Source organism: Salvelinus alpinus, chromosome 21 (assembly GCF_045679555.1).
Source record: "Salvelinus alpinus chromosome 21, SLU_Salpinus.1, whole genome shotgun sequence".
NCBI lineage: Eukaryota > Metazoa > Chordata > Actinopteri > Salmoniformes > Salmonidae > Salvelinus > Salvelinus alpinus.
In genome coordinates, this window is record NC_092106.1 from 30,946,915 (window position 1) to 30,972,537 (window position 25,623).

The 25,623-nt window shown below is 44.5% G+C and overlaps 1 protein-coding gene across 2 annotated transcripts in view; it reads left to right on the forward strand.

Annotated features, from left to right (window-relative positions):
• LOC139548230 (ephrin type-A receptor 4-like) overlaps nt 1–23,035 on the forward strand; it is a 69,438-nt gene extending 46,403 nt beyond the window's left edge. Inside the window, exons 6-18 of one of the 2 annotated variants that reach the window (XM_071357764.1) lie at nt 5,627–5,751; nt 5,964–6,123; nt 7,116–7,227; nt 8,326–8,384; nt 8,814–8,927; nt 9,383–9,568; nt 14,988–15,049; nt 15,276–15,485; nt 15,627–15,776; nt 16,002–16,195; nt 17,849–18,007; nt 18,191–19,284; nt 21,587–23,035. In XM_071357764.1, coding sequence (XP_071213865.1) covers nt 5,627–5,751; nt 5,964–6,123; nt 7,116–7,227; nt 8,326–8,384; nt 8,814–8,927; nt 9,383–9,568; nt 14,988–15,049; nt 15,276–15,485; nt 15,627–15,776; nt 16,002–16,195; nt 17,849–18,007; nt 18,191–18,305 — 1,646 coding nt within the window. In that variant the 3' untranslated portion in view covers nt 18,306–19,284; nt 21,587–23,035. The remainder of the gene's footprint in view (nt 1–5,626; nt 5,752–5,963; nt 6,124–7,115; nt 7,228–8,325; nt 8,385–8,813; nt 8,928–9,382; nt 9,569–14,987; nt 15,050–15,275; nt 15,486–15,626; nt 15,777–16,001; nt 16,196–17,848; nt 18,008–18,190; nt 19,285–21,586) is intronic. The other variant, XM_071357765.1, reaches the window with a different exon arrangement.
• Nucleotides 23,036–25,623: the final 2,588 nt, after the last annotated feature.

Genomic DNA, 25,623 nt, shown 5'->3' on the forward strand with positions numbered 1-25,623 from the left:
TTAAGGGGAATGGGGAAACAGACAACATTTATATTCTAATGAATTGTATTGATTTGGTTAGGCTTAATTACATTGCAGTATGTTGGGTAGGGCAGTGTGTGTTGTTCCAGTGGAATGGGATCATGAATACCACGGCTGGCCCTCTACAACCACAGTAGAGCTCCCTGCCTGGTGGTGCGCTGAAAGGCCCCTGTTGTTTTGTCGTTCGGCCATTTTTTCTCCAGTTGTTGTGCAAATTTATTTTACGGCTGTGACCTTTCCTTTCCTCCTGATAGATGATTATTACCTCTGGTTTTACTGCGGCGCTCTTGGGTGGCGGGCTAAGTGCCTTTTTGTGTTGCTGTTTTGATCCCTGGGAAAAGAGAAGATCTCTGGAGGATTCTGACTGGCTATTTAAGGACAGGATGGCTTGATGTATCTGGTCTGGGAGAAAGGAGCGATTAATGGATCTAGAGCTGCCTTGAAAACAGTTGTCCTGCGATAGTAAGATATATAAACGATGTTGCCTTTGGCTCGTCACTGAAGCATGTTTCACAACTGTTCTCCATTCTCTAATACTTACATTAAGTTGGCCCTTCTGCAGCTGGAGGCATTACGAGTGTGTGTGTGCTTGTGTGCATGTGTGCATGTGTGGTCATGCTTGTGTGTGTGTGTGAGGCAAAAATATCTGCCTGTGCAGGTTATTTTGTGTGTTGTGTAGAATGTGTGCGTGTGTGTGTTAGAGAATGCCTGTGCATGTGTATGTGTGTGTCTGAGAAAGTGTTGTGTGTCTTGAGAACGTGTGTGGGTGTCTTGAGAACGTGTGTGTGTGTCTTGAGAAAGTGTGTGTGTGTCTTGAGAACGTGTGTGTGTGTCTTGAGAACGTGTGTGTGTGTCTTGAGAACGTGTGTGAGCGGGTTGAAGAGAATAGCACCAGAGTTGATTGGATTTCTCCCCTAATACTCAGTAGGGGTTTTCAGAGCTCTGATTTCACCCCTGTAATCCAGACAGTCATCTGTGGCTGTCCCTCTCTCTATATCACCCCCAACCAGACACAGTGGATTACACATTTATTATGATAGATTTATTATGATATGCTCTGTAAAAAGCCACTTGGGCCAGCGGCCTTGATCAAGATTCAGGTTTCTGTAGGGAAAGAGTGCAGAGGGGGAGTGGGGGGATTCCTAATTTCACCATGAACAATCCCACTGGTAAATCAGACAGGGTGTAACCCCTTCACCCCTCTGGATGAAGGAAGGGGTGTGTGGGGGGTTGAGGGATGGTATTCAGGGTTTTGGAAGGATGTCCAGCTTTGTGCCGACCTGTAAATGGATGTTTAGAAAGTTTATGAGATCGTCTTTACGCTAGATCTTGTGTGTGTGTGTGTGTGTGTGTGTGTGTGTGTGTGTGTGTGTGTGTGTGTGTGTGTGTGTGTGTGTGTGTGTGTGTGTGTGTGTGTGTGTGTGTGTGTGTGTGTGTGTGTGTGTGTGTGTGCGTATGATCCTTGGTATGTGTAATATCTTGAAAAGGTAGTGAGTTAGTGCGTGCAAGTGTTTGTCACTCTCTCTCTCTCTCTCTCTCTCTCTCTCTCTCTCTCTCTCTCTCTCTCTCTCTCTCTCTCTCTCTCTCTTTCTCTCTCTCTCTCTCTCTCTCTGTCTCTCTCTCTCTCTCTCTCTCTCTCTCTCTCTCTCTCTCTCTCTCTCTCTCTCTCTCTCTCTCTCTCTCTCTCTCTCTCTCTCTCTCTCTCTCTCTCTGTAAGACAAACTAACTCACTCAAGAGCATAACTTACTCACAGGGTCCAACTCGTTCTCACTGTGACACACAGACTCAGAAAGTAGCTCAAAAAGTAGCTAGCTCGACAAACTTACCCACAAAGCCATTTTCATCCACCCAGGGAGCAAACGTTCAACTAATCTCAGTTTGTCTGTGTTGCTCATTCCCAGCTCTGCTAATGTGTCTCTGCTAGCTAATATATGCATGGGCTGCTGTGTGCCGTTGACTTTCTCCACTGTCTGTGAGCGATAATGTGAGTATGTGTATGTTTTTATGTGTGTTTCCATCTGTCTGTTGGTATAATGAGTTTGTGTGTGTGTGTGTGTGTGTGTGTGTGTGTGTGTGTGTGTGTGTGTGTGTGTGTGTGTGTGTGTGTGTGTGTGTGTGTGTGTGTGCACGTGCACGTGCATGTATGCTTAGGTGTGTGTGAGTGTTGCGGCGGGCGAGCTGTAAAAGAGTTTTTGGAGCACATTATTGGGAAATGAGATCTGAATATTCATTGCTTTTCCACTTAGTATTCCGCAAGCGTTTTAGCCCACGCTTTCAGGAGGCGGTAAGACATTACAGGTCTGCCCCACATTCAGGTCTGTCTACAGAGGTGCCGGTCAGGCAGCTAGTTTACACTGTTATTCTCCAATCTAGCCCTGCTGTTACATCTCTAATCTCCTGCATTGCCTGTGTTAGCTTGATCCTGGCCGGGTGTTTGGCGTGTGATAGTGACACAATGTGTGTATGTAGGCCTACATGTGTTTTTGGGGTGTGTGTGTGTGTTCTTGCGTGCATGCATGTGTGTGTTTTATCTTCTCTAAGTCTTAAACTTTTCCCTGATTGATAGTACAGTGTGTGTCCTTCCATTGTAACCTTCACCTCCTCCAAACCAAGCCTTAGAAGGAACCACTCACAGAATCACTCATCTTTAACTTCACATTAGCCTTGGAAAAAAGCAACAGGAGGACCAGAACACGATTAAATCTCCATATCTGTCATCTTTGGAGAAAAGATGGATGTGTGGATTACCTAAGGGGAATGGGCCGGCTGACCCTTTGGATTTCTTTCTGGTCGGGAGCATCCCTGGTCACCCCCGGGGGGCCCTTCAAAGTGGGTCTGGCTGCCAGGCGCCCTCCAGTAATATTGATTTGAGGGTTACAAATGGCCGCCGTTCTAATTGTTTAAATAGAGACGCAACACTTTAGCCCGACCGGCAGAATGACACAACCCAGGGAGATCTATTTACCGCTGCTCGCTCTGAGAGCTGTCTGTACTAAACCCCACCCTGTTCCAGACCCATCGCCCCCTTTCAAACCCCACTGCCCCCACCTCTGAAACCTAACCCATCGTTGGTGCTTGGATTCCAGGCCTGGTTGAACTCAATCCCTCCCTGAAAGCCTGGTTGTGTTAGCATTAGAGTGAACACTAGCCTCCAGGACAGTAACCCCTGGACTGGTCTGGGGGAATAGAATATATATAATGTCACAGATAATGCTTTCATAATCGACGATAGGGGTCGCCTCAATAATCACAGCAGTGTAATTGTTTAAAAGGCAGCACCAGGTACGCTGGATAGGACGTGTACAGTAGCCAAAGTCACGGGTCAGAGATTTACTTAGCTTCTATAGTAGTACTACTCTAGCTAACTTTAAATGGCAGATGGTAAGCTACCAAAATATCAGCAACAATGTTTTGCCTGCATTTGTGTTTAAGCCTGGGAGATGTAAGGATAATGTAAGGTAGCCTATGGTGGAGATTCAGGACAGTGTGTATGACTGGGTCTGTGTGTGACTGGGTGTGACTAGGTCTGTGTGTGACTGGGTCTGTGTGTGACTGGGTGTGACTGGGTCTGTGTGTGACTGGGTGTGACTGGGTCTGTGTGTGACTGGGTGTGACTGGGTCTGTGTGTGACTGGGTGTGACTGGGTCTGTGTGTGACTGGGTCTGTGTGTGACTGGGTGTGACTGGGTCTGTGTGTGACTGGGTGTGACTAGGTCTGGGTGTGACTGGGTCTGTGTGTGACTGGGTGTGACTAGGTCTGTGTGTGACTGGGTCTGTGTGTGACTGGGTGTGACTGGGTCTGTGTGTGACTGGGTGTGACTGGGTCTGTGTGTGACTGGGTGTGACTGGGTCTGTGTGTGACTGGGTGTGACTAGGTCTGTGTGTGACTGGGTCTGTGTGTGACTGGGTGTGACTGGGTCTGTGTGTGACTGGGTGTGACTAGGTCTGGGTGTGACTGGGTCTGTGTGTGACTGGGTGTGACTGGGTCTGTGTGTGACTGGGTGTGACTAGGTCTGTGTGTGACTGGGTGTGACTAGGTCTGTGTGTGACTGGGTGTGACTGGGTCTGTGTGTGACTGGGTGTGACTAGGTCTGGGTGTGACTGGGTCTGTGTGTGACTGGGTGTGACTGGGTCTGTGTGTGACTGGGTGTGACTGGGTCTGTGTGTGTAATGTGTATATATGGGGGAAGGGTTAATGGCTGTTGAGGAGGTGAGAGGAAGGGGCTGGAAGGTTTCTCCTGAAGGGCTCTACAGTACCAACATTTGACTTGCATATGCGTCTATATATTTTGCTGTGCGACCTGGAATTTTTATTTAGGAGTACCAGTGCGCCTTGAAAAATGAAGGATTCTATCTTTAATATAAAAATATGAATCTTTAATATAAAAAAGGTCAGCGTAGAGCTCTGCTCTGTCTGAAGATGTCTTTGAACTGCCCCATCCAGCTCTACCTGACTGTGTGTGTGTGTACTCTGCCTGCATGTCTGTTCGTCTGTGTGACCCTCTGTCTATAATTGTATTTCTCTTTCCTTGGGCATGAGTGTGTGCTGGTCTTTTTGTAGGCTCCACCTCTGCATTTGTCAGTGCTTTTCGATCAGTAAGTGGATGTTTTTTTCCCAGACAACTATATCCATATGGATGGACTTTCTAGTGTCGTCTGTGCCTGACTCTGACCAAATTTGTGTGTTGTCAGTCTCTGAGATAGAGGTTTGACATTTGGAGCGAGTTGGGAGGAAGTGAGTGTGAGCTGTTATTGGTGTTTTAACCTGCAGATGTTGAAGGGGGAACACAGACACAGAGCAGCTGGTTGAAATACTGTCTCATTATGGGCTGCTGCAGAATGGCCTTTAGACATTGACCTCTGCCTACGTTTAATAAAAAACTATTGATTGGCTAGAAGACAGAGGAGCAACAGCAAGGGAGCAGGGGAGAGGTCATAGCAACGCAGTGGTTTCCCAGGGTGACCAGAGAATCTTTGGAATTTGCGGGACAGGAAGTGAGATAGTCCTTAGCTTAGCTTGGAGCATCTGCTGTGTGGCGAAGAAGGGAAATGGATGTGAAACTAGCTGTAGGCATTGGGAAGGTTTGTTCTGATGTATTCCAACCATTTGGCTTAGCAATAGAGCTTCACCATTGGACTCCTTAGATGTAGCGCTGCAGCCATTAGCCGTACACACCTACGCCCTTTGACTGGGAGCCAAGCTAAACGGCAGGTGGAGTTGATTGCCTCATGGTATGGTGACTCTCAGAAAGAGCAATAGGAAAGAAACAGACTTAGTGGCTCAGAGGGTCAAAACAACAAGGCAGGAAAGGTCAATGCTCCCAAGTGGCTCCCGAGTGGCGCAGCAGTCTAAGGCACTGCATCTCAGTGCAAGAGGCGTCACTATAGTACCTGGTTTAAATCCAGGCTGTATCACATCCAGCCGTGATTGGGAGTCCCATAGGGCGGCGCACAATTGGCCCAGTGTCGTTGGGGTTTGGCCGGAGTAGGTCTTCATTGTAAATAAGAATTTGTTCTTAACTGACTTGCCTAGTTTAAATAAAGGTTAAATAAAAAAATAAAAGGCTAAAATCTCTCTCTTTTTGTCTTTTCTTTCTGTCCCTAGCACCGTCTCCCGTCAACTCGATCCAAGCCAAGGACATCACCAGACACACCATCTCTCTGGCCTGGCAGCAGCCTGAGAAAGCCAACGGGGTCATCCTGGAGTACGAGGTCAAATACTATGAGAAGGTGAGGTGGGAAATGTAGTTCTCTGGGAAATGCAGTTTTTTTCCTCAGGCTTTAAAATAACATTGAACCTGACAGGTTGAGAATTTAAAAAAATTCTGAACAGTGAAAAGGTGACAACCTGACACTGTAGCCTCTGACGAAGCTGAAGTAAGAACCTTTGACATGCCAGGAAAACCACCTCAACTCTTTTCATCCCTCTCTCTCGCCTTCAGGACCAGAATGAGAGGAGTTATCGCATTATCAAGACGTCGTCCAGGAACACCGACATCAAGGGCCTGACCCCTCTGACCTCCTATGTGTTCCACGTGCGCGCTCGCACCGCCGCCGGCTACGGAGAGTTCAGCGCTCCCTTCCAATTCATGACCAACTCTGGTAAGTGGAGCGCTACCTTCACAGCATCGCACAAATCACTGTGATGATGTCATTGTGACACAGAGCAAGTGTCAACATGTGTTCTGTTTTAGCACATGCTACCCACCTACATCTTTGTCACAGCTTCTAACATGTTGGAACATGAATGATATAGACATAATGTCACATACTGATATCGCCTGTTTTAGTACATCTGAATAACACCTAAATAATCCCAAACATTTAACAAACATTCAAACTCAAACTGATTGCCCCTGTCATGTGGGCAGGAGGACGTCTGTTCTGTCCTCTAGACACAGGTGTCTCTTTGTGATGCAGATGGGATAGTGGCATATGGTAATGACACACTGAAGCACACAGCTCTTTGCTTGGTGGAATGGTACTGCATTGTGTCTCAATGGGCCTCTGAGAAACACAATACTTTATGGGGACTCATAAAATGGAGGATAGGGAGAAGGACTAATACTCTGGGCCACACACGGAGGGAGAGAGGAAGGGAGAGGAGGTCAATGACGATGGCAAATAGAACATCTACTGTAGGTTTTACATCTCGGGACCTGATTAGACTGAATGATATTGACTTTGCTCTGTGTCTGTCCACCCACTCTTTCCCTCTGTCTACCTCTCATTTTTCTCTCTCTTTCTCTCTCTACCTCTCCTTTTCTCTCTCTTTCTCTTTTTACCTCTCATTTTCTCTCTCTCTTTCTCTCTCTCAACTGCTCATTTTTTTCTCTCTTTCTCTCACTGCCTCTCCTTTTTTTTTTTTTTTCTCTCTCTCTCTCTCTCTCTCTCTCTCTCTCTCTCTCTCTCTCTCTCTCTCTCTCTCTCTCTCTCTCTCTCTCTCTCTCTCTCTCTCTCTCTCTCTCTCTCTCTCTCTCTCTCTCTCTCTCTCTCTCTCTCTACCTGTCTCCTCACTCTCTATATATATTTGTATTCCTCTCTCCTCTCCTCTTTCTTCTCTCTGTCCCTCCCGCTCTTCCTCTCATATTCAGTTCCAGCTCCTATCATCGGAGATGGGACTAACTCCACAGTGTTGCTGGTGTCTGTGGTGGGCAGTGTTGTTCTCCTCCTCATACTCATCAGTGCCTTCGTCATCAGCAGGAGGTGAGACTCTCACCCCCCCCCCCCCCTCTCTCTCTCTCTCTCTGTTTTCTTTCTCTCCGTCTTGCTTGGCAGCTGTAGAGGCAGGCTCGAAAAAATGTCTGTCACACGTCGACGATAGGTGCACGCACGCACGCACGCACGCACGCACACACACACACACACACACACACACACACACACACACACACACACACACACACACACACACACACACACACACACAGCCCCAGTGAGTGATGTGTTGCTGCACCTGAGACATGATTGACGGTGTGACAGCTGAAGAGATGTAATCAGCGACCCTCGCTCCTCTTCTCCCACTCCCATCGTCTCTTTCCTCTCTCTCCCACTCCTCCCTCCACCTCTATCCCTCTATCTCTCGCTGTGGCTGTAATATGAGGTGGTAGTTAGATTCTGTGACCTGTGGGGAGATGGAGAGCGAGAGAGACAGTGAGAGAGTAGGAGAGATAGAGAGAGAGAGAGTGAGAGAGAGGGAGGTGTAGAAGAAGAGAGAAAAAGTGAGGGAGAAGGAGGCAGCAGGTGGATTTGCAGTGACCCAATCAGAGGGTGTTAACCAGTGAGCAGTAGAGCAGAACAAAGCAGTGACACACAGATGGGATTACATGCAGATGGGGTCTCTCTCTTCACGCTTTAACCACGCTCTGTCTTTTACTGGCCACTGTTTGTGGGTGTGTGTGCGCTCCTGTGTGATTGGACACTTCTATATGTATGAGAGAGAGAGTGTGTGGGCGATGGAGAAAGGGGATGTTTGTGTTTTGTGCGCACATTTGTGTGTGATTGGGGCTCTTCCAGCCAAGCAGGTGGCCGTCTTTGATTCATATTCATTGACGGTAACTGTCTGTCATTGTGTTTTGAGCATCGTGTGGGGGAGGGGTGGGTGGGTAGCGCTCAGGGTGATTCACAGAGATGTTTAACAGTCATTAAAAGGACAGAGAGGCACATTGTCATGTTTAAAAGTCATTAGTCCAACATTGTCCTGCACATCTGGTGGCCTTAGCCAACATCAATAATAACACCATGGACTTGCTCCGTGCTGCTGAACCTAGCTAACCACGTCGGCCATGTTGTTTTTCTCCCCAGAAGGAGTAAGTACAGTAAGGCCAAGCAGGATGCTGATGAAGAGAAACACCTACACCAAGGTAGACCACTCACTGTACTCATCCTACGCTAGTATCAACGTTCACTGATGAGCCTCTGAAAAAATTATGCAGTTGGTTAATAGAGTAATAAAACAAGGTATGTTTGTAATAAAAGTGTGGATGAAATGTGTTTCCAAAAGTAATGCCGTATAACATTTACGACAGAATTCTCCAGTTAAAACCTATTGACAAGATAAATACTTTCATATTATTTCAGATGTCATTAACTCTGATGAAATAAGAGTTATTACACCAATCTAACAGAGACATTGGATGGAGAGATGTTGTAATGTAGAAGTTGAGGAATTAAAGGATAAAGGAGAAGAGAGGACGGCAGTATAGCCCACAGCATGGGGAAAATGAGGAGCAGATGGAGCTCTGCTGGTCAGAATGCATTAACCGTCCCTTTTCCCTCCTCCTTTCTCTCAGGAGTGAGGATATACGTAGACCCCTTCACCTACGAGGACCCCAACCAGGCTGTCCGAGAGTTTGCCAAGGAGATCGACGCTTCCTGTATCAAGATTGAGAAAGTCATTGGCATCGGTACGGACTGGACTTAACATTGCACATACTTTTACTATGTCAACATGACCGTTTTGTCAGACTGGTAATATTTGGCCAGACTCATTGGGTCAATAGACAATAAAATGACTTGGGAGGGAAAATGTAATGTTCCTGTTTTCCCTTGTCTGCCAGTGGAAAAAGTCAGCCGATAAACCAAATAATAGAAAAGAATCAATGGCCATTTCCCTCTCTCTTGCTCTCTTTCTGCTCGACTGAGAAGGAGGATTGGGGATCAGAGGGGGTCGATCAATGATTAAAGTACAGCCCCCTTTCCCACCACCACCTGTTCCCTTCCTAGAAATAAGTGTGGTTTCTGTGTTATTAGCTATTCTCTTGACCATGTTGAAAATGTGAAAATGTATGAGTATGTATTTTCTTGTGAGTTTGATAAGGTGTGTGTTTTATAATAAGTTGTGTGTATGTGTGTGTTCCAGGTGAGTTTGGGGAGGTGTGCAGCGGTCGTCTGAAAATGCCAGGGAAGAGGGAGATTTGTGTGGCCATTAAAACCCTGAAGGCGGGATATACCGACAAGCAGAGGCGGGACTTCCTGTCTGAGGCCAGCATCATGGGCCAATTTGACCATCCAAACATCATTCACCTGGAGGGAGTGGTCACCAAGTGTAAGTAGGATCCTGATCAGAGGATTTTTAAAAGGCAGAATTTAAATAAATGTGAGTAAATCAAAATATTGTGGATCTTATAATAGAGAAACCAATCATATACTCTATATTTTCCCTATGGTCAACATAAACTATGAGGAGACAAAACCTGAAAGGGACAAGCTCAGATAAAGACCCATCCCATCCCAGCCCTGTTACCCAGAGAGCCATGGGTAGGGGTGGTGTGGGTCCGGACATGGCGCCCATCCTGGGAATCCCCAGGTGGTTGGAGTCCAGATGGAACAGGTCTGGTCCAGGTCGGCTACAGGGTTAATGTGTCCTGCGCTGTAGCTAGCTCATTAATCATGGTGTCAGCTGTAAATGTGTTTGGGGTTAGAGAGTGATACCCTATCTGCAGGACAGACCCTGTACTGCTGCCACACCAGACGCTGGCTTCTTACCCCTTCACCCCTTGTTGTTTAGAGTGTGTGTTGGGGGACGGGGGGCGTACGTGTGGGAAACTAGTTGGGTGTTCAGTTCGTAGTGCGTTGTATAGGTGTTTGAGAGAGACAGTTTCTATTGATGTTCCTACTGGTTTAGAATTTTATTATTAATGTCTTTTATTATGAATGTGTCTGTTCACCTTTGATTAGGTACATGTGAGTGTTACCTCAGATTCCCAGTTACCTTGCCTGGTTAGATGGAGAGACTGGTTTAATGCATTGTGACAGAACAGCCAGCCCTATATGTCCTCCTCTCTAGGTGAATAGACCAATCACAGTCAGCCATTCAATCTGCACAGCCCAGCATGACTGAACCATACATACCACTGTTCTGATCACGCATTACACATCAGACCTCGGAGAGAGAGGGTGGGAGGGAGGGAGGGAGGGAGGGAGGGAGGGAGAGAGAGAGAGAGAGAGAGAGAGAGAGAGAGAGAGAGAGAGAGAGAGAGAGAGAGAGAGAGAGAGAGAGAGAGATGAGAAGGAGAGACAGGATGTGATTGAGAAATAGAGAGGAGAACAATACATGTGAGAGGGAGTGTGAAGGAGAGAAGAAGAGAGAAGGAGAGAGAAGAAGAGGGGAATAGGGGGAGAAAGAAGAAGGGGAATAGGGAGAGAAAGATTGAGAAAGGAAAGGGGAGGCTGAAAGAGAAGCAGACACTAGGAGAGAGATGTAGATAGAGATGTAGATAGAGATGTAGAAAACGAGTAAATGAGATACCAGACTGGAAACAGAAACAGTTTGAGAGGATAGGACTGCATCCAATTTTCCTCTCCTTCCCTCTCCCCTTCCTCCCATCTTTGTAATGACAAAAAGCTTGACACCCGTTTCTCTGCAATTAGTCCTTCACACTTGAGTGCGTTGGTGGAATCTATTAAGAATCCATTATTTGAATTGCACTTTTTCCCCTCCCTATTTCAATCTAGTTAAAAGGGACTTCTATCTCGCCTCAGTACGGCAGCACTGCATGTCCAAGAGGCCAATTAAGTCTTATTAATTATTGATGAAGTCTAAATATGCACTAAATACATAAATAGACTAACATCAGAGACTCAGAGTTGAGCCAGCATAGCCTCTCATCTTAGCCATGTATTTATTTTTTCTTAGCGTCACTCTGACATAATTAAAAACCCTGGCCGTCCATCGTCAGTCGTTAATACTTTGAGGATTCCCAGCTTTCCTTTAGGATGTGATACATTTAAATTCCCACATTTACATAATGTAAGCACTGCAAAACTTGAAATGGTCCTGTTATAAAAACATTTAGAATACAATCCAGTGAGAGTTAGTAGCAGGCCTCTTTGTGTTCTCCCACCGACGTCAACTCTCTATAATAACGTTCCCCTAATGTTACCTCAACGTTCTCCAAACATTGTCCTATATGTTATCCTCTACCCTCCCTAGTATTTTTTGGGGGGCAGGTGATAATCGGCTTATTGGCGGGGCCCTTGCCCAGAGTTCATTGCCACAGGCGGCGGGACGTATTCAGTAAACAAGACATTAGCATGCAAATAGGCTGGGAGGACGAGGGAGGGGCTGAGAAGGGGCGAGATGGGGGTCGTAGGTCAGACGCTCCTCAGACTTAGTTAGGGAGCTGTCAATCAGCGGCGGCCCGGGGGCAGCAGGGGAGAACAAAACAGAACAAAGATGGTTGACAAAGAGGCTCCCGTCTCAAGTTGAACTCCACTTCCTCTTTGGGGCGTTGCTATAGCCCTGTAAGTCATGGAGTGCCAATCACGCGCCACACAGAGCCGTGACTGACAGCCTCTTGGCAATCGAACCAGTCTACTGCAGAGTGGGAGAACTTCACCTTCAGACCCTGAAACTACTAACTACTTTACTCAGTGGAACTTGACACTAATAACTAGGAAGCACTCCAATAACTCTCAAATTTGTGGGAAAATTAGTTTCTAATAACAAATCAAATGTGAGTATACATGTTTAAAATAATAATCATAATCATAGCACAGTTTCTAACAATTCCAAGAGGAGTTAAAAGTAAACTCTTCGCCATGTGTTTGCTGTATGGCTGATTAGGCAGTTGCCATCTTGCTAGAGCTATGGGATGAACCACACATCTCTCCCCCCCTCTCCACCTCCTCCTCTCTACCTCCCAGAGCCACACAAAGACACGTAAACATCACAGAACCACCAGGGAATCTCCCTCCTGCTGAAAGAAAGAGACAGATGCTCCCCCGAGAGAGAGAGAGAGAGAGAGAGAGAGAGCGAGAGAGAGAGAGAGAGAGAGAGAGAGAGAGAGAGAGAGAGAGAGAGAGAGAGAGAGAGAGAGAGAGAGAGAGAGAGAGAGAGAGAGAGAGAGAGAGAGAGAGAGAGAGAGGGCAGAAAATGAGAGAATGACATGGAAAAAGAGAAAGTGTGAGAGGGAGAAAGAAAGGGAGAGAGAATGTGGAGAGTGACAGAATGTACAGAAAGTTGGCAGAAAAGTGGAAAAGGAACAGAGAGAATGGTGAAGAACATAAATAGACAGATTGTCATAGATGAATAGATATTGTGTGTGTATGTACAGTGCCTTCAGAAAGTATTCACACCCTGAATTCAAAATGGATGAAATATATTTTTTCTCACCAACCTACATACAATACCCCATAATGACAAAGTGAAAACATGTTTTTCGAAATTTTACCACAATTGAAAATGAAATTTAGAAATATCTAATTTACGTAAGTATTCACACCCCTGCGTCAATTATTTGCAAAGCATCTTTGTCAGCGATTACAGCTGTGAGTCTTTCTGGGTAAATCTCTAAGAGCTTTCCACACCTGGATTGTGCAACATTTGGCCATTCTTTTTTTATTTTATTCTTCAAACTCTGTCAAATTGGTTGTTTATCATTGCTACACAACCATTTTCAGGTCTTGCCATAGATTTTCAAGTAGATTTAAGTAAAAACTGTAACTCGGCCCTTCAGGAGCATTCAGTGTTTTCTTCATTAGCAACTCCAGTGTAGATTTGGCCTTGTGTTTAAGGTTATTGTCCTGCTGAAATGTGAATTAATCTTCCAGTGTCTGGTGGAAAACAGATTGAAAACAGACTGTGCTTAGCTTCATTCCATTTATTTTTTATCCATAAAACCTCCCCAGTCCTTAACATTTACAAGCACATCCATAACATGATGCAGCCACCATCATGCTTGAAAAAATGGAGAGTGGTAATGTGTTATGTTTGGTGCAAATCCAATACAACACTTTGTATTCAGGACAAAAGTGAATTGCTTTGCCACATTTTTTGCAGTATTACTTTAGTGCCTTGTTGCAAACAGGATGCATGTTTTGGAATATTTGTATTCTGTACAGGCTTCCTGCTTTTCACTCTGTCAATCAGGTTAGTATTGTGGAGTAACTACAATGTTGTTGATCCATCCTCAGTTTTCTCATGTCACAGCCATTAAACTCTGTAACTGTTTTAAAGTCACCATTGGCCTCATGGTGAAATCCTTGACCGGTTTCCTTCCTCTCCGGCAACTGAGTTAGGAAGGATGCCTGTATCTTTGTAGTGACTGGGTGTATTGATACACCATCCAAAGTGTAATTAATAACTTCATCATGCTCAAAGGGACATTGTCTGTTAGCTTTTTTTTACCAATCTACCTTGTTTGCGAGGCATTGGAAACCTCCCTGGTCTTTGTGTTTGAATCTGTGTTTGAAATTCACTACTGGACTGAGTAGGGACCTTACAGATAATTGTATGTGTCGGGTACAGAGATGAGATAGTCATAAGAAAATCATGTTAAACACTATTATTGCACACAGAGTGAGTCCATGCAACTTATTATGTGACTTGTTAAGCACATTTATACTCCTGAACATATTTAGGCTTTCCATGACACAGGGGTTGAATACTTATTGAATCAAGACATTTCAGGGGTAGAATACTTATTGACTCAAGACATTTCAGGGGTAGAATACTTATTGACTCAAGACATTTCAGCTTTAAATTTTTTATTAATTTGTAAACATTTCTAAAAACATATTTCCACTTTGAAATGATGGGGTTGTCAAGGCTGTGTGTAACTGGTGAAAGGAGTCAGGCGCAGGAGAGCTGAGATGCGTGGACAAGGTATTTAATTCAAGAAAACACCAGTACAAACACAATACTATGGTGCTGGAAAAATACCGGTACCACGAATTAAACGGGCGTAACAACAAAACCCGGCAACAATAATACCAGCCGTCAGATACAGCCTTGCAATAAAACAAACACGCACACAAACATGGGGGAAACCAGAGGGTTAAATAATGAACATGTAATGGGGGGAATTGAAACCAGGTGTGTAGAAAACAAAGGCTAAACAAATGGAAAATTAAAAGTGGATCGGTGATGGCTAGAAGGCCGGTGACGTCGATCGCCGAACGCCGCCCGAACAAGGAGAGGGACCGACTTCGGCGGAAGTCGTGACAGGGGTATTGTGTGTAGGCCAGTGACATTTATTTTAGCTACATTTAATCAATTTAAATTCAGGCTGTAACACAACAAAATGTGTAAAAAGTCTAGCAGTGTGAATACATTCTGAAGAGACCATATGTGCACATTTCTTGCCTTTGCTCATTAGTATACTTGATTGTGTGTGTGTGTGTGTGTGTGTGTGTGTGTGTGTGTGTGTGTGTGTGTGTGTGTGTGTGTGTGTGTGTGTGTGTGTGTGTGTGTGTGTGTGTGTGTTGTGTGTGTGGGGGGGGGGGGGGGGGGGTTGGTGTTATGTTACAGTAGAGATCCCTCTCTGTGTTGTTGAGTAAGTGGGAGACACGAGGACACACTTACACTGAACTAATTAAATCACTACGGGACTGAGACGAATGGTGTACCACACACACACTCTCCTGAGAACCACTGCTCTCCTGCTGTGCTCTGATGTGCATCATTTACCTCCATAATCATCTGCCTTTCATTCTCTCTCTCTCTCTCTTTTTTTTTTCTTCAGGTAAACCAGTGATGATTATCACAGAGTACATGGAGAATGGCTCGCTGGATGCATTTCTGAGGGTAAGTCATGCAGTGTGTGTGCATATTCAACTCTGTGTGTGGTATGTGTCTGCTTCATATGTTCAGAACTCTGACTATTACGGCCGTTACCCTCTTAATGAATGTCAAACAAGCAACGTCATCAAGATTATGATGACTTACTATCTACAATCATCATCACATCCTGCCAGTACACTGCATACAAACATTATCTAACATGAATTTCTTTGTTTGTTTGGTTCGCTAGAAGAATGACGGGCGTTTCACAGTGATCCAGCTGGTGGGCATCTTGCGTGGCATCGCGTCAGGCATGAAGTACCTGTCTGATATGAGTTACGTCCACAGAGACCTGGCTGCACGCAACATCCTGGTCAACAGTAACCTGGTGTGTAAGGTGTCTGACTTCGGCATGTCACGAGTACTGGAGGACGACCCCGAGGCTGCATACACCACCAGGGTAAGAGAGTGTGTGTCTGGCTGTAATTTCAGTATGTCTATCTACCTGTCAGCATTTTTATGTGTTTTTATTTTTGTATGTAAATCTATGTTTTTGGTACAGTATGAGTGATACTAACAACTTGTTACCTGACAATCACAGGGAGGGAAGATCCCCATTCGCTGGACAGCCCCAGAGGCCATCGCCTACAGAAAGTTCACCTCGGCCAGCGACGTGTGGAGCTACGGCATTGTCATGTGGGAAGTGATGTCATACGGAGAGCGGCCATATTGGGACATGAGTAACCAGGATGTAAGTCTACAATGAGAACATATTCAGGTTTAAAACGTAAAATAATAATTATGTTATGTCATAATAACAAATAGTATCGGTGCAATTACAGCTGTACAATTTTCCTGATTCCATCCTATTATTCAATTATAATAACATCATCATTACAGTGTGATTAGGATGGCTGAGTAATCTAGCTCACAGTCTACCATCAACCCTCTAAACCTCTGCCCCCTCTCCCCCAAGGTGATCAAGGCCATAGATGAGGGGTACAGGCTGCCCCCACCTATGGACTGCCCCGTGGCATTGCACCAGCTGATGCTGGACTGCTGGCAGAGGGAGAGGGGCGATAGGCCCAAGTTTGGCCAGATTGTCAACATGCTGGACAAACTGATCCGGAACCCCAACAGCCTGAAGAGGACTGGAGGAGAGACCACACGGTGAGACAGGGATTTCCTGGTTCATTCACTATTATTGTAATGTGTGTAGTCAGTACTGTTTTATACACTTCCATAGAACATTAACTGAACGGTACACCTTGTTAAATGAAGTATGTGTTCTAATAGAGTTGAGAATTACAATGGTAGCTAGCTGTATGTTATTAAATATACTTTAAATAGGAGCCGTTACTCCTCGGAGGACGTACGTGTGTTTACAGACCTAGAGCTAGTCGGGGAGGAAAGTCTTTTCCACTTTAACACAGAGAGAGAGAGAAAGAGGGATGGAGAGGGGGAGAGAGAGTCCCAGAGGAGTAATTAGTGGAACTGAATCCCATAAACAGCTTTTACAGTTAAAGAAGGGGAAATGTTCTGCAGAGTGTACAGGGGCGGGGGAGTGGTTGAGGTCTTGGGGTCCCTAGCAACATTTCAAATCCACATGCTGGTTCCATGGCTCAGGGTGGTAGAGGTGGAGAAAGACCCCCAAACCACCACAGTATGTTTCACAACGAAGCAGGGGCCTGTGTATTACCCCACAGCCCCCCCCACCACACCCAGACTACCCCAACAGACCCCAGCCCCCCCCACCCCACCCAGACTACCCCAACAGACCCCAGACCCCCCAGCCAGGCCAAAGTGGTGCTTGAACCCTGCAGCCCAAGCCTCTTAGCCAACACCTGTTAAATTCTGGAGGAGGGGAGCAGTGGAGCGGGACCGTAGTGAGCGTGCTCAGTCCCTCGGCTGCACTGGCCCTGGGTAAATATTTGATGGCAGACATCGTTGTGAAGCTAGGGAAGGAGGGATGAAGGGATGGAAAAGGAGAGGGGAAATGTAGTTCTCTGTTGGTGTGCCTGAAAGAAGGACAAGAGTCATGATGAATATCTGCATGCTAGAGGAGAAGCAGTGGGAGGTTAAAGCCACAGTGTGTGTTGTTAATGATTTCTCTTTAAATAACGATTAACTAACCGTGTTGGTGACACCCGGGAGGAACTGTGTTTTACTTGGCTTCTGTCTTGGAGGACAAATGGAGATGGGACGCATGCTAGCGCTTAGTTTGACTAACTTGCTGGTTCCATCAGAAAAAAATATATGTGTGTGAGAGAGAGAGGGGGAAAGAGACAGACAGAAAGAAGAGATGCTGAAGAATTACAGTTCCTTTTTCAAAGCCTCAGGGTAGACAGTAGTTCACACGCCTGGCCCGTGTGATAAGCTAACGTCAAATGATGAAAAACATCACTACCCTTGAGGCCAGAGGGCACCGTGTCTCTCCCTCCTCCTCAGGTCCTGATTTAATTGGTTGTTCAGGTGTTGCAGTTATGTCTGAGTGACAGGTGAGGTGATGTAAGAAACAAGAGCAGTGCCATTCTAATCCATCAGTTTCTTACTGCCAAGTCGTTTGACAACAGTTTCTCAAAATGGTGGCTTAGGTAGCTTATTATAGTTTGTGGGTTGAAGCTTATTCATTTCGGTCAATGGGTAAAGATTGTAGTTATTTAAAAAAAAATATATATATATATATTTGGAGGGTCAAAAGAAAACTCTTTAAAGATTTAGGTGGGTTGGACAACTGAAAGGTTTAGGTACTGTTGCTTTAATATAGTGGAAATGTCTGGATGTAGACTGACCTTCTCCCCCTCCATCCTGCACGGTATCCAGACCCAGCACCACCCTCCTGGAGCCAGTCAGCCCGGAGGTGGCCTCGGCCCTGGGCTCTGTGGAGGACTGGCTGCAGGCCATCGGCATGGAGAGATACAGCGACAACTTCACCGCAGCAGGATACACCAGCCCAGAGGCTGTGGTTCATATGACACAGGAGTGAGTTAAGCTTGGTTTACTCAGCATTTATGCATCCAGGAGAGACCTGTCTGACTTTTTTTACTCATTTATATTAGGCCGGGTTGACACCTAGAGAGGCTGTTAAATCTGTCATATGAATCAGGAAGCTGTCATAGTTTGTCTTGGTTCCTAATGTTTTCTTCCCTCCTCTTGTTATAACAGGGACATGGGCCGAATTGGAATCTCTTCAGCTGCACACCAGAATAAGATCCTGACCAGCGTCCAGGGAATGCTCTCCCAAATGCAACAGATACAAGGCAGAATGGTTCCGGTCTGATCCACAAGAAGGAAACGACTTAATTTCTTAAGATAATAAAAATAAAATATCAAAAGACAAATGAACGATAAAATTGTTTACCTCATCCATGCACTTTAAATTGGATTTAAAAGAAGAAGAAAAGAAGAAGAAAAGTGGGAAAAAATTGCACTTTTTGTCAGACGTTAGACCTTGCCCTATTGAGAACGGGATATTTTCCTGTCTGAGCGGCGCTGGGAATGGGACGGACGGAAAGCTTTTCCGAGAGGCCAACTGGAGTGCCTTCAACGGTCTGGAAGGAATTCAGAGGGGATCGCTCCTCTGGGCAAAAGTAATGTTTCTGGAACGTTCTTTCTGGAATACCTACAGAGCAGTAATTGTGTTAAGTTGTGTATGTATGAATTGTTCTCTGTGACTCGCTGCCATACCCTCCATTGTCTTTCTCAGCTGGATCCGTCCTAACAACAACAGACAAAATGGAGGATTCCAACCTCGAGATAAACACTGATGTTCTGAATCTGAGAGGTTGAGGGAGGGATTCAAGAGGGAGGGGAAGTGGGATCTGTGTTTTTGCTCTGTTCTGGTCTTGTTTTTTCCCAGATTGGGCTGTTTTGTTGCCCTCAGGACATTGAGCATTTTCTCAGAATGTCTTTGATCTAAAGAGGTGCATTGCTACCCCTTGTCCTCCCAAATCAACATCTCACCCCTCCTAAAACATTTTATTTGGATCATCTTTCATCAGCCCCTCTGGATTACAGCCCGCCCCCCTGGGTCTGATTATTGCTTTTTGTTCTTTGACAGACAGCTGTTTGGACCAGTTGGATTCTTACTGTGTATTTGTTTCCTGAACGTAAAAATGAGAGCAAAGGAGTATGGGATTTATTTGAGCACAACTGTGCACAACTGCGGAGAGATGGATATGTAACAAAAAACAATGACAACGACATCAAAATAAACAAGAGAATACATGCTGGACATTATTCAATCATCAATCACCATGGTAAGGATCTATAAACTACCCTTCCCTCAGTTCTTTTAGCCAAGTTATCTTTGCTCATTGTGTATTTATTCCTTCTGTTATTATTTTTCTATTATTTCTCTTTTTCTGTATTTGTTGGGAAGGTCCCGTAAGTAAGCATTTCAATGTTAGTCTAAACCTGTTGTTTGCGAAGCATGTGAATAACATTTGATTTGAATGTATTGATATTTGACGTATCTTTGTCGGTATTAACACGAAAACAAACAAATGATTTACTATAAAACACTACAGTATGTGAGCTTATTCAGGTCTGAGCTGGACCATTATGCATATACTGCAGTACTGTTGGTTATTGCACTTTTTAACCCTCTGCAGTGTGCACATACTGTAGAACTGTCTATCTCTCTCTCTGCAGTGTGTACATACTGTAGAACTGTCTAACTCTCTCTCTCTCTGTAGTGTGTACATACTGTAGTACTGTCTAACTCTCTCTCTCTCTCGCTGTAGTGTGTACATACTGTAGTACTGTCTAACTCTCTCTCTCTCTCTCTGTAGTGTGTACATACTGTAGTACTGTCTAACTCTCTCTCTCTCTCTCTGTAGTGTGTACATACTGTAGTACTGTCTAACTCTCTCTCTCTCTCTCTCTCTCTCTCTCTCTCTCTCTCTCTCTCTGTAGTGTGTACATACTGTAGAACTGTCTATCTCTCTCTCTGCAGTGTGTACATACTGTAGTACTGTCTAACTCTCTCTCTCTCTCTCTCTCTGTAGTGTGTATATACTGTAGTACTGTCTAACTCTCTCTCTCTCTCTCTCTCTCTCTCTCTCTCTGTAGTGTGTATATACTGTAGTACTGTCTAACTCTCTCTCTCTCGCTGTAGTGTGTACATACTGTAGTACTGTCTAACTCTCTCTCTCTCTCTCTGTAGTGTGTACATACTGTAGTACTGTCTAACTCTCTCTCTCTCGCTGTAGTGTGTATATACTGTAGTACTGTCTAACTCTCTCTTTCTCTCTCTGTAGTGTGTACATACTGTAGTACTGTCTAACTCTCTCTCTCTCTCTGTAGTGTGTACATACTGTAGTACTGTCTAACTCTCTCTCTCTCGCTGTAGTGTGTATATACTGTAGTACTGTCTAACTCTCTCTCTCTCTCTCTGCAGTGTGTACATACTGTAGTACTGTCTAACTCTCTCTCTCTCTCTCTCTCTCTCTCTCTCTCTCTCTCTCTCTCTCTCTCTCTCTCTCTCTCTCTGTAGTGTGTACATACTGTAGTACTGTCTAACTCTCTCTCTCTCTCTCTCTCTCTCTCTCTCTCTCTCTCTCTCTCTCTCTCTCTCTCTCTCTCTCTCTCTCTCTCTCTCTCTCTCTCTCTCTCTCTCTGTAGTGTGTATATACTGTAGTACCGTCTAACTCCCTCTCTCTCTCTGTTGTGTGTACATACTGTAGTACTGTCTAACTCTCTCTCTCTGTAGTGTGTACATACTGTAGTACTGTCTAACTCTCCCTCTGCAATGTGTACATACTGTAGTACTGTCTAACTCTCTCTGCAGTGGTGAGCTCATTGAGTGCTGAGCTGTTTGAGTGGTGTGTTAATAAACAGGCATCCCAGCACCTGAGGCCGTAGGATCGATCAATAAGCCCTGTTCTCAGATCAGTCACTGCTCTAACCCGCCTGGCGTGTGAATGAGGACGATTAATCACTGACTGAGTCAGCATGCAGCACACCGCATCCACTCACACCTGGGTTCAAATACTATTTGAAATAATTTTGAATACTTTTGCTGGGCTAGATTGCACTTTCCTGGTGCAATGGAACCAATAGAAGAGTAGGAAAACTGCAAACCCCGCCCATCTCGCACTCCAGGCAGGCTAAACCAAGAAGCTTAAAGTATTTGAATGATTTCAAATAGCATTTAAACCCAGGTCTGCAACCTATCAGAGTGGCATGACTCAAGATCGGTTCCCGTAATGAAGAAAATGTTTTCTATTGTTGGTTTTTGCCAACCAATAATGCAGTGATGTCATTGTATCGGTTGGGGAAGGCTGATGTGTTTGTTTAGCTATGTATGACTAGAACTTTCCATATGCTTAACTGGTATGTGTTGTTGGGCATGACAAGGAGATTTGAGTAGTTAGTTCTAGGCCAGGCAGAAACTGTCTTTCAAACTTATAACATTCAAAACCAACCATGTGATCTCTCTCTCTCTCTCTCTCTCTCTCTCTCTCTCTCTCTCTCTCTCTCTCTCTCTCTCTCTCTCTCTCTCTCTCTCTCTCGCTCTCTCGCTCTCTCGCTCTCTCGCTCTCTCTCTCTGTCCTCCAGCTGCCCCCGTCTATCATCAACAGGATTCCTCCCTCTCTCCCCATGACCAGAATTCCTCCTCTTCTCCTTGGAGTCTCCTCCAACTCCAATATGAGAAATCCATCTCTCCATGTCTGGCACATTTCGTTGTTCGCCGTCACTAAGTTTTTCTGAACGGACAAACAGACTAGCGCTCCATGACCATCAGCTTACAGAAACAATATGAATGATTCAGCAACACTTAAAAAACATAAAAATAATGTAATATAAACTACACCCTGCTCCAGCAGATGATGTACTTGTTTTATGAATTTTGAAGTTTATTTTGCTTTGTGTTTTTGGGTAGCATGTAAAGTGAGTGTATGGTAACAGCGAGCATGTGATAGTGTGATGAGTGTGCACCATGTGTGTTTGAGTGAGTGAGTGAATGTGTATGGGTGTTTGTGTGTGTCTGTATGACTGTCTATGATGTCTTCGAAGTACTATCGATAGTTGTCTGTTTTTATGCCAGATTTGTTTTTGGAATTTCATGAATTGCTTAGTAACTAGAAAAACAATGTAAAGTGTGCCACTACTCGTGCTCTGTCAATCCTCTTCAGCAACAGCAGTTAAAGAGGTTTGCGGTTTTCAACACACCCTTAACTGCATTGGCTTTAGTAGTGGGATCCAGTTGGATATATGGACAATAGCCTCCTATACTGACAGAAACACAGAAGGACAGACGGACAGTCAGCGGCATAGGCTCTCTCATTAGAAAGTAGAGTGGACTCTCCGAGCTGAAGCAAAGACACTGCGGAACCATCTTTCTGGATTTTGAGCAGGGGATGTTTTAAAAAGACGCACCTATATAGTCAACAAGGACTTGATGCTGGGAAGGGTGATAAGAAGGGATAATCATTGGTCTCGTTTCATTTTTTTTTTCTTCAGATATGCACCAAATGACAGTCAGGTTTCATTCAAAGGACTTCTTTTTTTATATACAACCGTTAATATCTGAATGTTTTTCCGATCATATGTGATGGTTGACATACTACAGATTACTCCGTCCTCCATACCAGCCCAGCTCAATGCTCTTCTCATTGGTAAAGTTGGGTTTTAATCCATCAAGGACCTGTCATGTGGAAATATGCAAGAAGTGTGAGGAAAGGGAAACAGAATGTACTGTATAATACTTTTTCATTTAGTTAATGATGAAAAAACCTAACAAAACACAAATGAATGTTTGTCATTGTATGCCTTCTGACACCATATGATCCAGCCATGCACACTAACACTCTTTCAATCTCTTTTTTTTAATGCTTTTTTTGTATTATTATTTTTGTTCATTCGATTTATTTTGTCAAGGATTTTAGGTACATGTAACTTATGTCATTATTTATGGTCTTTTATATCTAGTTTGTAAAATTATAGCAAAAGTGAAGAAAATGAAGGGTTGTCATATGGTGCATTCTTATTAAAGTAGAAACCATCCGACTGTCCTTGTTTCCTGCTTATTATAGAAACACACACACACACACACACACACACACACACACACACACACACACACACACACACACACACACACACACACACACACACACACACACACACAAAACACACAAAACACACACACACACACACACACACACACACACAAAACACACACACACACACTCGTAAACCTCCCAGTGAGTTTGCAGTGAGTTCCCTCTGCGGCACATGAGAGCAGATAGATCTGACTGTGAGTTGCAGGTTGTGTCTTGGGCAACAAGGTGTCGGAGAGCTTTTACAGTTTTTACAATTGTTTAAGACAATTTTGAAAACAGGGCCCGGTTTGTCAAAACACTACACACAATTAGCACAACCCTACACCAAAGTAGCACTTCAGATCATTTGCAAAATGGAACACTTTTGTCAAAACTATACACGACTTCATAAAAATAATATTTTGTTACCATACGAAACACACACATTTCATATGACTTCAATCTTTTTGAACCAGTTACACACTGCTGTTGCTAACCTAAAACACTTTTAGCAAGTCTAATTGTCAGTGATTAGAGTACTGTAAATGAAGTACACAGAGAAAGTGCAACTATACAAACACTAACAAGACCAATACTGCAGACTGAGGAAAATATAATTTATTTCTCTCCATATACCCAAATCAGTCAACATGTCAACATGGAGAATCACAACAAAACATGTCCCAGTTTTCATGCTACTACAGTAGTGTGCATAACACTGTTAGCTCAGCAAACAACAGACAAACGTAAAATACTGTATCCAGTACAGGTTACAATTACAGTAAATAACAACAACAACAAACATAAAAAATTATCTGAAAAAAAAACTGACAATATTGTACAGAAAATACTACAGTAAACATACTATACATTATCTCTTCGCCTAGCTGGATCTGGCCAGAGAATTTCATCAACATCACAAGCAATATCATCATTAGCAAGACAACGCTGGAAGAACCATCTTGAATGTCGAATCCATCCTTGCACAGCTGCGGCGTCGACTTGGTCACAGGCGTCCTCCATGGCCTGACTGAGGGGTACCTGAACCTGGGGCTGGAGATCGTAAACCTTCCACCACCATGCAGAGAAAAACTCTTCGATAGGGTTTAGAAACGGAGAGTATGGTGGAAGGTATAGTACTGTCAACTGTGGATGGTGTTAAAACCAGTTCTGGACCAAAGCAGAGCGGTGGAATGACACATTGTCCCAGATGACCGTGTATTGCATCTGGTGCATTTCATTACCTGCTGTGACGATGTGGTACAATCGGTACAAAAATGCGAGAATGTGAGGTGTGTTGTAAGGGCCCATTTTGGCATGACGGAGGACAACCCCATGCTGTGAAATGGCAGCGCAAAGGGTGATGTTACCCCCACGTTGCCCTGGGACATTGATTATAGCCCTGTGGCCAATGATATTTCTGCCTCTCCTTCTTGCTTTTGTGAGGTTGAACCCTGCCTCATCAATATATATGAATTCATGCAGGATTTCCTCAGCATCCATCTGCAAAACTCCCTGAAATACAGTGAAAGACAAGATTGTGTAGTTCAGGATAGGTCTAGTATACAGTCAATGTAAAGAAGTCATGTGTGCAGTATGCAACATCACAGTGCTAAAGTGAACAATACAAACCTCCACATACTCATGCCGCAGCCGTTTCACACTCTGAATTCCGCTCAAAAGGCACTCGATAAAGTTGTTTCATTTGAACCTGATGTCTTTTCAGGATGCGTGCCAGTGTTGACTGAGAGACCTGATGGACATTATTGAAAATGGCCTGGTCACCGATAATGTTGGCTTGTAGTTCTCTGAGCCTGATAGCATGATTGGCCAAAACCATGTTTATTATCTCTCTCTCTTGTTCTTGCGTGAATATGGGCCCCCTTCCTCCTTGTCGTTCCCGACCCTCAATCCTATGTAGAGAATAATACATGTAACTTACTGTACAATGTCACAGGAAGGGGTATTACAAGTGCTGACATGGTGCATACAATAAGCGGCTGATTACTGTAACTGTAGACAGATCTTTTACCTGTTTTCCTGTCGAAAAGTCCTTATGACAGATGCCACTGTATATCTGCTAAGATTTGGCTGAACTCTCAGTCCAGCCTCCCTCAACGTCAATCCGTGGTTCACAACATGGTCCACTAGTGTTGCACGAATGTCATTTCATAAGTTTGGTCCTCTTCTTCTTTGTGCACGTTCTCCTCCTGCTTCAGGTCTTCCTCGACCTCTGACTCGGCCTCTGCCTCTTCCTCTACCTCCTTCTCCTCCTCAATGTACTCCTCCTCTCACCCTCACTCTTCTTCTGACTCCTTCCATTTTGGTTGAAGGCAGGTGAATCTACCTGCTGCATTTGTATAGTGCTTAAACCTGATCGGTGTGTCTATAATTTAGCAATCATGTGTTTGTGCACCTGATGGCTGTGTTTAACAGATCATAGGTGTGGTAATTTGACAGTCAGTGCTTTGGAATTGCAAGGAAGTGACATCATGATATACTTCTGTGTCTGATGTATACACGTGTGTTTAGTGTTTTGCAAATCACTGT